The sequence below is a fragment of the Apis dorsata genome, unplaced genomic scaffold (genome assembly GCF_000469605.1).
Source record: "Apis dorsata unplaced genomic scaffold, Apis dorsata 1.3 scaffold_217, whole genome shotgun sequence".
Lineage (NCBI taxonomy): Eukaryota > Metazoa > Arthropoda > Insecta > Hymenoptera > Apidae > Apis > Apis dorsata.
This window is the reverse complement of record NW_006263500.1, coordinates 263,310-277,400: the sequence shown is the minus strand read 5'-3', so window position 1 is coordinate 277,400 and position 14,091 is coordinate 263,310. Positions and strand designations below refer to the sequence as shown.

The following is a 14,091-nucleotide window of genomic DNA, read 5'->3' as shown; positions in this document are numbered from 1 at the left end:
ATTCGAAGATAAGAAAAATTATCGAAGAAGATAAAAAATTCATCAAAAAAAAAAAAAAAATAAGAAAATAAAATGTTCAGTATGTGATATTTTAAAAATAAAATAAAAACAATAAATCAAGTAAGAAAATTTTCTTATTACCTTTTTATTTGCAATATTTATTTTTAAAATGTTTAATATACTTATAATTTAATTTCTCCGTAGTTATCACAAGTTATTGTTTATTTATCTATAATAATTATCCATTATTATTATTCGATAAAAAAAATAAATAAAATGCAAATATATAATTTTTAAATAAACATAAATTTAAAGATGGCATCTATATAAGTATTCGAAGAATTAGGATCAATTTACCGAAAGAATGATATTAAAATTTCAAGAATATTATTTATTCCAACATGAAAGGAAATATAGTCAAATTTTAATATCATAATTAAAAAAAGAAAAAGATAAACAAGAAATGATAATTGAGATTAATAGTATTAATAATGATATTAAGGAACGTGTCATAAAAATTAAAAATGATTAATATATAAATATTTAAATATATATGTATAAATGACAATGAATTGATTATACAATTATTGAATCATCAATCAATATGATTATAATAAAATGAAATATCAATAAAATGATTACTCTTCTATTTTTAAACGTAAGTCCAATTTATCTATCATTAAATATTATTATATGTTATTAAATCTTACTATAAAATTTTAAAAATATTTTTTAAAAATATTAATATTATTATTTATATATATGAAAATATCATTAAATATTAAATATTATTATAGCATACTATTAAAGGTAGAGTATTGATAAAATTCATTATAATTAATATTTGTAGAAACGTATATTACTAATTTTAACTTCACAGGATATCTATATATAATAATTAAATTCTAAGAAACACGTAATACTATCAGATGCAGTTAACGCGGTCATTATAATAGGAATATTTAACGTAACAATAAATTAAAAATAACAATAAATTAAATGAATATCTTGATGATTAAATGATAAAATGGTAGTATAGAACTGATCTAATAAAACTATACATTTTCTGAAATAAAATGTTAAAATAATATTAAAAAGAAAATATCAGTTCTTAATTTCAGAAAAAAAAAGAGAAGAAAAAAAATCGTAAGATAGTAAGTTTATTCCTATCTGTGTTTCAATTATACATATATAGATTATATATAGATTATAAAATTTTAATATATAATTAATAGTATTAAATAAGATGTTATATATATTAAGCATGTCATATTGATTAATTTAAAATTATAAAGTATTTTTTTATTCCATTTTTCAAAATGTTTTTAATTCTCCAGGAACAAGTATGTAAGTAAATTTTTCTCAATTTAATGGTATGAAGTTGCCAACAAAGAAAACTAATAGTCAAATGTTCAATATATTTTAAAATAGTTTTTTCCTTTTTATGAACTTTTAATGACAGATTTTTAATATTAATTTTTTATAAGAATTAATAACGTGCCCAAATATATTATTTATTAAATTTGTATAATGATAAATCGAGGAAATAATAACAATTATGTGTCAAGCTTTTAATATTATGCAAGATAATACTGAGATGCAAAATCATGGACATTTTCGTTGGTTATACAAGGTTCGTTAATAAACTTAAGTTATTATTTGTAATTCTAACTGTAATTCTTACTATATTCCAAAATGATATTAATTATAATATCAATAATATAATACATATAGTTAATAATTAAGTGAAAGGAATAAAATCAGAAATAGAATAAAAAAAATAATGAAAAATTAAACTAGCCTAATAAGAATCATTTATCATTTTAAATAAACTTTTTCCACAGAAAGCTAATAATTTGGTTGTCCAAAAATAATAAATTTATATTTTTATAAAACAAAATTATTATTTTTGATAAAATACAGATAGTATTTCTTAAAAAGGTTTTATGTCAAGAAAAGAATATTAAACCATTATCTGCCATACAAGCGTATTTATCAAAGGGTTGTTTGCGATTCTGTGTCGATCGCGTGGGTTTGAAAGATTGGTCACCAATACTTAAAAGTATAGCTCAAAATCGAAATCTGATGAAAATTGATATCTACAGTCGCAGCCAATGCAAACGAGTACGTGAGAAAGTGAATACGGAAGAGAAACTTGAAAAATTATGGTAATTAATGTAACTAAAAATATCTGAAAATTCAATTGAATTTTTATCTGACAGATTTTTATAGTGATATTTATAAAACTGACATATAAAGACAGAAAAATTATTGAAAAATTAAAAATTGTCTTAAAAACCCAAATATTTTTTGAAACTTAAATTGAAGTACTTGTTAAAAGAAGTGATTTTGATTTTGTTGCATTCCCAAGCTTAAACTTCCAAGTTTTGCTTTAATCTTAATGCCATTCTTTTGTGCAATTGTTCTTAACTTTTTCAATTTTAAATTCTTGTTGTTTCTTTTCTCAATTTCTTGAAATTTATTATTCAATTCCTGTATAATTAAAATACTAAACACAAGAAATTATCTCAATATAATATGATTAGAAATTTCGGAATCAGAAATATAGAATCCGCATGAATTTTTTTCCTTGAACTTAAAAAAAGAAATATATTAAAGATGAATTAATGCTCATTAGCACCATTTTTAATATTTTCCTTGCGGATACTACTCCCAGAAAGTTTAAGCTTGCAGGTCGCATCTCTTGGAAGAAAATGGAAAGGGAAAGAGAAAGAGGGAGAGAGGGAGATTGAAATGATGAGGAGCGATTTGGAGGAATATATCGAGCGGAAAGGATTGCATGAATTGAAGGAAGAGACAGGAGGATGGAACGATAACGAAAGGAAAGGTCCGAATGTCCCAAATAATAGACTGTCACACTTGACAGAGAAAATTAAAAAAGAAAAGCAGAAAGAATGTAAAAACCCTAGACCGGCATTTGATGTCACGTCCAGGCGATGCAAGGCAAAGAATCAAGTAAGGCCAATCATCTACACGAATTTTCTGTTGCGCTGTCTCATCGATTCCATCGCCGTTTGCTTGAGAGATTCACCAGCCATAACCTCTATCACTATTGATGGAATTCCTCTGACGCTGAAGTACCTGAATATCCTGTGTTCCGGTTTGAAGACCAATGAAAAGCTGATAAGTTTATCTTTGAAAAAATGTTACATAGGAGACATTGGTTAGTATTATTTTCTAATGTTTATTTTTATTTTATTATTTTTCTTTAATTTAGCATTATTCCAATAATAATATTTTCAAACAAAATTACATTCTCTTTTTTTTGAATCTCTTTTGCACTATTTATTTATCCCTTATGTAATATTTTTAACATTATTGTTTTTCTTTTATTTTTTCTCTTTCCTGCTCCAGGCTGTGACCTGTTATTGAACTGCTTGAAAAACAATCCAAAGCTCTCTGTCTTAAATTTGTCATCTTGTAAACTATCAAGTAGAAGTGCTATGAGTATATCATTGTTCTTAAAAAGGAGAAAGGCTGATCTGTTACAAAATATTTGGGAGCAATCTTCCGAAGAAGATACTGAAAAAGTAAGGATTAATTCCATTGATCATTATGTAAATTTTATTATTAAAAATAAAAAAGTTGTATTAAATTGTTAAATGTTTTTTCAGTTACAAGGATTGCAGACATTGATTCTAAATCAGAATCCAAAAATTGAAGACACTGGTCTAAAACAGATAATTTATGCATTAAAAAATGATGCCTGGTTGAAAACATTAAGTTTGAAACGCTGTGGAATCAGTAAATTGGGAGCAGAAATGATCATTCAACTATTGCAATCAAATAATAAAATTATGAGGCTAGATTTAACCAAAAATCATATACCTATTAATACTCTTCAAATAATGTTGGGCATATTGAAGAAAAGACAAGAAATAGCTGAAAAAACTTTATTGAATAAACAATTCTGTTTAAATTGGAGAAAAAATATAAATAATGAAATTATTAAATTTACAAAAAGACATAGAAAACATTCGCAAAATCGAACAGTAAGTTTTTTATTTTTTCATTTCTTTGTAATTTAAATGAAATAAAAAAAATTTATATTTTGAAAATGTACTAATTTTTTTTAGGAACGGCCTAGGAAATCTTCATTACAAAAACATTATTGGAAAAAGACTCAAAGATTTGAGAGATTTATTCGAGAAAAAGAAGTGAAAGGAATTACAAAAGAAGATTATTATAGAAGAAAGAAAATTAATGATTTGGAATTACAATTATTAAATTTAATTGAGTCTAATTCTAAATTAAAAGAGGAACTTTCGAGCAATAAAGCGTTATTGAATTCAGAAGTACAGCAAAGATCGAAAATAGAGAATGAGTTGCAAAGAATATCGTTTCGATTAAATGATCTAAAAAGTAAAGTTTTTATGCTAAATTGTATTTCCTCTAAAGCATGTAATGAAAGTCAATTATTGACGGGTTTTAAATATATTTTCGAAAAATTGGAATCATTTTCGATGTTAAAACAAAATGTATCTGTAAACGAGGAAGTTGATTTAGAAACTGTAGAACCATTGTGGTCGTCACCGTTAGCAGAACAAATGGAAAACTGTGTTTTGAATTGCTCACAGCGAAAACCTTATTTTATTTCCCATTGAAAATATAATACTGTGAATTTTATTTAATAATTTTTCTAGATGTATAATGTAAATAAGATACGAATTTTATACTGATGTATAAAATTTTATACTGATGTATATTTTAATAAAAAATATTTCAATTTTAAAATAGACTTATAAATATATTTATAAGAATAAATAATAGAAAGAATTTATGTTTTTTATTTTTTATTTTAGAAATAGAGAAGTATAATATTAGAAATATAAATAAAAATTTTCGATGATATTTATAGAGAAGTAATATAATTTTTTTTTTAAATAATTTATAATTTTTCATATGATCATATTAAATAAATGAAATATAAGATAGTTAATCATGTATGTATATTTACATTTTATCAAAAAAAAAAAATTAAAGAATTAAATATTTTTTCTATTTAATCCTTCTTATAATTTCAGAAGTTTTAAATATTTAAATTTTTCGCGCGCCTGGATGGAAAAAAAATCATGTCATCTTAGCCAATCAGAAAACTACTAATATGAATCTATTGCATATGGCGTCAGTCTGGTATCGAAACTCAATCGTAATAGCACGCGTCAGTTCGTATCAAATATAAACGATATTTGTGCTATAATTTATAAATTTTGCTTAATTAATACGTTATTTGTTCGCAAGATATTATTATTAAACAATACTTTTGAAGTTTTTTTACTTTTTTGTTGATCAATTATTTGAGTGTTAAATTTGCCGGTACATATCTGGAACAGGTATGTAATATTATTTTTTCCTTTCTTTTCCTTTCTATTAAAATATTTAGAATTTATATTAGAATCGTTATATAGTTATCGTGTAAAAAATTATAAATTATTTTTGATTTTTGACGTCTTATTTTTTTTTTAAAATTAAATTATTTAACTTATATATATTTCTTTTCTAAACGTATATATTTGTACATTCAGTTTATATATTATTTATTTTATTTTATTAGTTAAAAGTTAAAAATATTTTTTATATGTATTTTTTCAAGGAATTGATGTTTACACTCCTTGCATGCTCGATGTGTTTCGACGTGTCTCGATCTGTTGTAAACTCTCGAATATATCCCTTCCCCAATTTGTATTTGTGCAACGACATCACAATGCGAAAAAATTGTAACCGCTAGAATTATCAAAAAGCTTCGCATCGACAAAGTAAGTGCACAAAATATTTAATTTAACAAAATATATATAGGATTGCTTTTTTTGCAAATAAAACACGAACTTTAAAGATTCGCGAATAAAACATGCGTACTCGTGAATAAATTGTGTGTATTTTAAACAATCGTGAAACAAAACATGTTGCTGTTGCACGCAAAATACATGAATAATTTTAAATTATATATGAAATCGAACGAGCGTACTTTCGACACGACCGCACGGTATAACAGTATCGATCGAACTGAGGTCGAGCGCGCCGCGCCGTATATATATACAGTTGGTAATTTAGATAACTGTCGATAGAATACAAAAGAAAAATTTTAATTTTAAATATTTAAATATAATTTTTAATAATTTTATAAATAATTTATTAATATTATTAATTTTAGAAATAATTTCATACATTTTATTAATAATTATTTAATTATTTAATAATTTTATATTGATTTTATAATATATTTTATTATTTATAATAAAAACTACAATAAAATTTATTGTTATAAAAGAAATTTTAAAATCAAATAATTCAATAATGATCGATTTAATTCAATTTAGGAATTCTTATCTTAATTATTTAATTTAATTTTCGAATTTGCAAAAAATAGATATATATTCTCTTATATTAGAATTCTTATTTTAATATTCTTATTTTAATGATATTTTCATATAATTTTTAATTCTATTAACAATATATTGTATTTTTTTTATTTTTATTATAATATCATTCATAATATCAAATAAATAATTCATTATTATTTTCCAATATTTCATTTCAGCTTAATAAATATAATTTTTTCTTTTTTTTTTATGACTGTATTTAATATTTATTAAATCATATATACGAGCATATTATAAGATATATTTTCTCGATTCAATCTTTAATTCCATTCGAAGATTTTTCCAAGTTTCTAGAAAGAGTTTTTTTTCTCGATTCTAAGACGTTTTATGAAAAGTATCGAGAGATTGAATAGGCGAACAAGATACTTTTTCGTGGCCGCATTTTCCGCCTCATTCGAGTTGAAGTACGATCAAATCCAAATTTGAATAATTGAACAATGCGATCTTTTTTCCACGACCATATTCAATTTTTCGAGAAATCTTGTCTTCAAAAATATTTTAAATCTCGAAGTTTATTCGAGAAATTAGAAAAAATTGCAGAAATTTTAAAACTTTTATTTTCTATGACATTGATCTTTTTTTATTTAATATATAAATAAAAGAGTTGACTGTAATATTTGTAATTTTAAATGCAAGAGAAGAATATATATTTTTAAATAACATCAATAATATAAAATAATAAATTTGATTTTATAGTTTTCAATTTATACACATTCATATTAACTTTTTGTTATATCGTATACATTGGAAAACGAAAGAAATGAAAGCTCACGATTTAGACAACAGCATAGAATTCAACAGGTTGCTCTTTTATTCACTATTATTCAAATTTTAGTTCGATACGGTAGAAGTGTTATAAATCACACGGATTAATTTAAAAATAAAATAAACTATTTTTCGTTTTTGCAAAGTAAAATTGGAAGTTTTTAAAGAAAAATTAAGTAGACGATAAAGTAGGAGTGATATATATGGATCTATTCGTGTTGGTAAAACAGAAATGTAAGAATTACGAAAATGGTAGCAAAAGTTAAGTTAGATAACAAATTAGAATATAATAAATAAATAAAATATCCATTATATAATATTCATTTTATAAATTGCAAAAGACAGGAATAAAATTATTTTACTCGAAAATATGTCGGGTTTCAATGGATAAAAAACATCTTTATCTTCACAACTATAAATTGAATTGACCGATGATATTACAGTTCTTCGGGATTATAAAAGTGTGTTAATTTTTGTTATTAATTATATATTTTTAAATTTTCTTTTCATATTAGAGATATTACAAGATATTACATATCATATTTTTAGATTATTTTTTTCTAAATTTATCAATCTATCAACTAATTAGATCAATTCAGGCTCATTGGTAAATAAAAACAATATATGAAATGATTATATAATTATGATTAGTTGTCCTCGTTTTAAAAGTCAATATTTTTTTTTTATCTTAAAATAATTATATATAGATTTTTAGATATATATAATTCCTGATCAATGAAATTCGATCGAAATCTTCTGAAGCACATATAAAGCAAATCGAAACATTGAAAATTAAAAGGCATCGTGGCGGTTACGACGAGCGCAATAAGAGCGGAATCTTTGTTTTATAGTGATAGAGAGACGAAATTTCTTGGGGACCGCGAATTAATAATTAAGTCGAGTTTCGATACGATTTCAAAGATGGTACTCATTCTCGACGAATTCCTCGCGATTTCCGCCGCTACGAAATATTTTTCTTGGAGGGGGGGGAGGAGGAAACCTTCGCTTCCTGTTTATTCTCAATTTACCACACCAAGGTGGAAACGGTGGCACGAGTTTACCGTCCAATTTTCTATTCTCTTTCTTCCCCCCCTCTCCACTCTTTGTTCATCTTTCGCAGCCATCCCTTCGTCACTCTCTATTATTTACTCCTTCGAAACGTCGTAGATGCTTTTTTTTTCACTTCGTTGCGCCGGGAAAATTTCTGGGGCGATTCGCTTCGCGATTTCTTCTATTCATAAATGGAACGAATCGACGAATTTTTTGCGCTTTAGAAATATGAGGGAAATATACGATTGATAAGTATCCAATGTGATCGATAGATTAGGAAATAATTCGAAGAATTAATTCTTTGATATTCGACGCTCGATCGATTAGAAAACGTATTCGCGTTAAAACTTTTATCGTCGCAATAAGGATCGAAGAAGTTTCTCCCTATTATTCCGTTTTTCGAGCAACAAGGGAGTATTACATTAAAAAACCAATTACACGGATCCGTAACTGTTCCACGATACAAAATCACGTTACGATTGAACGAACTTTCTACCCTGTACAATGAGGCGAATAATTCGAAATAAATAACGTCCCATAATTAATTAAATTGTACCCTCAAATAAAGAGGGTGAAACAAACAAGCGTACTTCTTTCACCGAGCTTACCTTTCAAACGGTAGGACGTATTTAACGGTAAGCGCTGTATACACCGTCGTTTTATCCACAATTTTCGAACCTTCTTCGAGCCAATCATCCGCGACGTGTCAATCACGAATTCCTCGAATTCACCTTGCGCCTTAAAATTTTTTAATATACCTCCCCCTCGCAAAACTCACTCGCCTTTCTCCCCTCACTCTTCTCACCCTTTCTCACGTTTTCCAACTTGGCTGCGAAAGATGTTCCACGCCATCGTCGAAGTTTGGCGTCGCGTCTCGATATAACCATCGGCCGGGTTATAAGGTGGAAGAGAGCGATGGAGAGAAAATGCGTTCCGTGCTCGCGCCGTGCACCCCTCCTCTCGGGGATCTAGAACGGTCTAAAGAAGAGGGAGAGGGGGCTTTGTGTAGACGCCGGCTCACGTGTCGAACTTATGAAAATTAATAAGAAAAATTGCCCATAAATCCGGGGTCTCGTTCGTGGCGGTGGTGGTGGTGGGGCTCGCATCCGGGCCACGGCAATAAAATTAGAATTATGTCGCCGCTCAACCCCGAACTCCTGTCGGGGCCTTTCTTCTTCCTTCGACGAAGGAAGAGGACAGGCCGTGCATGCCGACAGCATGTTGTTAGCGACGCGAGGAATGCGTTCTCCGGTCCCTAACGTACGACTTTACCTTGCCAAGATTACATCCATGTCTCAGGCCGCGACGCCACCCCCCTCCCCCTCTGCTTCCTATGGTTATTAAATTCTGCGTCTTTCATCGCCTCCTTCCCCCGCACTTTCCCTCCACTCGCGATTTTCCTCTCCAGAGATGTTGACTTATCGCCTACAGGCGACGGCCGAGGCGAAACCTGTCGCCTGTTTCGCTCTCGCCATGGTGGGAACGGTGGAAATCGCAGTTTCGAAGGGTGGAAGGTTCGGGGGAGGGGGACGGAACGACCTCTTCGCGTCGCAGTTTTCATGAATCTTTTAAGGGCACGAGTTCCCTCCTCCTTTAAAGGCGGCCGATCGTAATAGCGGTATTGCGTTTAACGGGCAAAGAGACTCGTTAAGGGATCGTCCAGGTGGTGGAACGTTTAACGTGGAATCGGGCGCGCGGTACGAGGGGATTAAATCGGTTTATGGGTGACGCGGGTCGTGAGCGGAATGCGGCCCGTTCTTGTTTTAGAAGATAGTTTTAAAAGGAACTTACGAGGGGGGGACTTGATTCGGGTCAATCGATCGTTTCATTACCGTAGAGGCCTCTTTCTTCGAATATATATATATATATATATAGGGTGATGAGGATTGCTCGTGAAATATTCGTATACTATTTCTAGAATATTTCGAATTCTTTTTTTTTTTTTTTTTGATTAATTTTAACGATTCGAAAGTTATTTCGAAATTAATCTTTCCCCGTACGAAATCGATCATCGACCGATCTTTGATTTATTTTTTTCGCGTCACCGAATTTCGAATTTAACAATAATCTATCGACATCCAATTACGAAACGATTTTCTCTCTGATAAAAATTTCTATAAAACTTCGAGTCTTTTACGCGTATAATACCTCGAAACGGTTCCAATCCTTTCCTCCCGCCCCAAAGAATCGAATTGAAACCTTCCATTTACCGCGGTACAAACCGCGTCACGTCGACCTCTCTCTCTCTCTCTCTCTCTCTCTCTCACCCTTCCCCCTCCCTCCTCCCCTTCCTCCCCAACATTCCGAACGACACGTGGAAACGCTGTCGAAACATGATCCAGGTGAAGCCTGGATGTAACGACGCTCTGTTGCAGCAATGTCGGTGGCAATGTCGTTTTCGCCGATTTCCCACGTTTTCATCGTGGCAGTCCCTCCCCTCCCTCTCATCCTCCCTCCTCCCTCCCAGAAATCAACCAGAAACGTCATTCCGGGCCGGGGATCATGTGCAATGGCGGTTCCAACCGATGACAAAAATCCGTACGTCGGCTTATGCGGTTCGGTGTCGTGTACCAAGCGACCACAGACATCCTGGTGGTGCGCGTACGTATAATGATAACAGTGGTCAGGCTCTGTTCGAGCATCGAATCGTTGACGGGCTGCCAATCGTGAAACGGCAATTTAGCCGTGAAACGTGGGGAGGCGCGACCGTGGTCCCGCACGGCCGCAGATCCCACCGAAATTCTCTTCGACCGCTTCAACCCCTCGGGGGTTGCGCGAGAGAGAGAAGGAGAGGGGAGAGAGAGAGAGAGAAAAGAAAAAAAGGTCAAAGGTAAAATATCTGGGGAAGAGGGAGAAAGAGAGAGAGAGAGAGAGAGAGAAGAGGAAGGAGAAGGGAAATACGTGTCGAAGGGATACGTGACACGAGCGAGGCCAAAGAATCTGTATATTTGACGTTTCAATTATGCCTCTTTCTTCTTTCTTTTTTTCTCCTCCCCTCTTTCACTTTCACGTACGCCCAATTCGTTCTTTTCTCGTACGTTTTTTCGTCGGCTTTGAGAGTTCGGTGGCTGCATTTTCTCTTTCCGGCTTTTTTTTTAATATCTTGTTGCCGCTGGTTTTTATCGCCCTTCGTTTCGATTTTTCGGCCGCTTTTCGGTCGCTGTGTTGCTTTGTCTTGCTTTGTATTGGACGCGTTTTGAAAAAGAAACTGAAATGAAAGGGAACGGGGTTAGATTTGTATTTATGAAGGCAAAGCATTGTAGGCAGTTTTTCTTAAAAGGGTTCGTTAAGAGGGTTTGTAGAAAGGGAGAGCAAGGGTTGACTGGAATAAAGAAGCATGCTCGTCGGAGAAAAAAAATTCTCGACCATGCCAGCATCAGGTAAACAGATACGTTGATCGTGTTTATCTTTTATTCAGTAAATAAAAAAGAAAAAAAATAGATCTATTATCTATAGGAAGATGAAATTATCTCGTTAAAATCGTTTCGATGTCGTCGAATTTATCTAGAAACGTTTGTCGATCGTCTTTAATACTCTTAGAATTGTCAGATTTGAACCGTTTTCGAATATTGTCTCCGTTATAACTCGTATATTATTTCATATTTGTCGCAAAATCGTGCGTTTAAAATTCGAACGTTTCATATTCACTCGTACGAGGCCAATTATAACAATTCAATCCGAATATAGAAATTGGCATTCAATAATCGTCTATGAGTCGAGAAGAATTGTATCGTCATTGATAGAAAAAAAGAAAGAAAGAGGACAAAATATCGCCGTCCGAGATTACAAAGCATATAAAAGATGTTATTGAGAAGTTTCGTCCGATAAAGTATCCGTGATCTTCATCGTTCGTGGAGTAGATCTTTTTGAGGCAGGATATGACTGGATTATAAGATTGCCGGACCTCGGTAGAAGGAAGGAGGCAACCGTTTTAACGGAGAACGATCCGATATAAGAAGGCAGACTTGTAAGAAGCTTAGCTTGATGACAATGTAGACGCTTCGCGAACGAACGAGAAAAAAAAAAAAAAACGAGAACCTCTCCGTGTATTTCTTCTCTCGCTTGTATTAATATAATCAGCGCCATTTTTCGCGAAATAATGATCTTTCGGATAGAAACAGAAATTCGTTTTCTAGAAATACATCCCACCCCGTTTCCTGCTTCTTCGATTATAAAAGTAAATCGTGAATTTTTAACGAGGAGGACGAAATTAACGGAAAGCTGAAACTTCTCGTATATTTAACTTAAAGGTCATCCCAACGAATTAAATTAACTCTCGAGTTCAACTCTAGAAGAATTCATTCGCGAGCCTAATCTAATCCACTTAATCGCAATTCACACGCGTCGAATAAATATCGTTCCATCCAAATCTAAATTACACTCCTTCGAACGTTGATTAATTTCTCCTAAATTTGTCGACATCGAGGGGGAGAAAATACCGTGAAAAAACGCGGTGTCTCGATTACGAACGATAACGAAGGATGACGAGGTCCCCGCGAAGGAACGAGGGCGCGTTCTTCCGACGTCGTAACCCCCTTCCCTTCCCTGGTACAAACGTGGTGTCGCACGGGCGACGAGGCGAGGAGTGAGGCGAGGCAATGACGACGACGCGAGAAAAATGGCCGACGATACAAAAAGAGCGACGATGATAATGAAGCTTCCGCCATTGGTTGACCGATAAGGCGATTTACGCGAGCAATATTCGTATCCATTAGGGGCCAACCGCTCTTTTTTTTTTTTTTCGTTTGCAAATGGGGAGGGAAGGAGGGGGGTAAGTTTGCGGAACAAAAGGATGGAATAGAACCATCCATGGGATGGTCGTGACCGGTTGAACAGGAAGGAAGAGGAGGGAGGGGGAGAAGATCGTAAGGGGGTTGAGAAAGAGAGAGGGAAAAAGGGAACGAGAAAGGCGCGTTGTTTGCCAGCGAAACGCATGCACGTTTGCACAGAGGAGGCGAGGGAAATCATCCCTGTCGTCTCGCGTATCGCGTTACTATGGTAAAAGCGGGAAGTTTGACGACGCGATTCTCTTCGGTTAATAATAGTTAATAAATAGATCGTGGAAAAGAATTAACCTATCCTTCCAATAAGAGCGGAGGTCAAAGGTAGGTAAAAGCTGTCCTAAATATTGAATATATTTCGAACTCGTTATTTTCGACTTATTCATTTCAGAATAAAGTAGAACGATTTTTCTGAACGATATATATATATATAGAATAGGATGGAAAATTAAAATGGATCGATCGTTTCAACTGATAATCAATTAAGTATCGACGTTCTTCCTTCAGTAAACTCGTGCTATCTTGCTAAATCTAATCAATATCACCAAATAATATATACTGAATGAACATACAGAGAAGATTTGAAAGAAAAAATTCCACTTCCAGTTTCTTCTTAAATCCTCCTCCTTGTCGCGAGGAGGAGCATCTCCAATACTTTGAACTCTCTCTAAAAACCTCTCTCTCTTTCTCTTTCTCTAAAGAATTCCAAATCCTCCACTGGTACGGATCCAGGTGGAAAGGTAATCTCCATAGGGGCAACGAAAGCGCATTCGGTGGGGCGTGACGTCATCACAAGCCTTGCAAAGAAAAGGGAGGACGGACGGTGGTGGATGGGGGGGAAGGAGCGTGCTGCGGATTGCGCGGGCAGACTTAGCAGGTCCGAGAAAGCGGGACGTTTCCACCGTCCTGCAAAAACCCGTGGAACACGTGCTTCGTCCTTTTCAGTTAGCGCGAGACACTCGGATGGGGGATGAAAACGGGTCGAGAGAAAGAGGGAGAGAAAGAGGAAGCGAGCGGAAGAAGGATGCGAGAAGCTTTGCCTAATGGCTCGGATCACACACCGCAGATCACCGTATTCCTAGGCTGGATCCTCT

The 14,091-nt window shown here is 32.5% G+C and overlaps 1 protein-coding gene and 2 long non-coding RNA genes across 3 annotated transcripts; all 3 read left to right on the top strand.

The window, feature by feature from the left end:
- Positions 1–791: 791 nt before the first annotated feature.
- On the top strand, positions 792–1,784 carry LOC116185555. Its single transcript, XR_004150398.1, has 2 exons — positions 792–1,154; positions 1,338–1,784. It is a non-coding gene; the product is annotated as an uncharacterized LOC116185555 (long non-coding RNA).
- A 477-nt stretch (positions 1,785–2,261) lies between these two features.
- LOC102679199 (protein Cep78 homolog) lies at positions 2,262–4,716 on the top strand. Its single transcript, XM_006615120.2, has 4 exons — positions 2,262–3,184; positions 3,376–3,551; positions 3,636–4,013; positions 4,098–4,716. Exons 1-4 carry the CDS (start codon positions 2,755–2,757, stop codon positions 4,623–4,625), a joined length of 1,512 nt encoding a protein of 503 aa, XP_006615183.1. The 5' UTR covers positions 2,262–2,754; the 3' UTR covers positions 4,626–4,716.
- A 6,085-nt stretch (positions 4,717–10,801) lies between these two features.
- Positions 10,802–11,641, top strand: LOC116185557. Its single transcript, XR_004150400.1, has 2 exons — positions 10,802–11,039; positions 11,100–11,641. It is a non-coding gene; the product is annotated as an uncharacterized LOC116185557 (long non-coding RNA).
- The last annotated feature ends 2,450 nt before the right edge of the window (positions 11,642–14,091 follow it).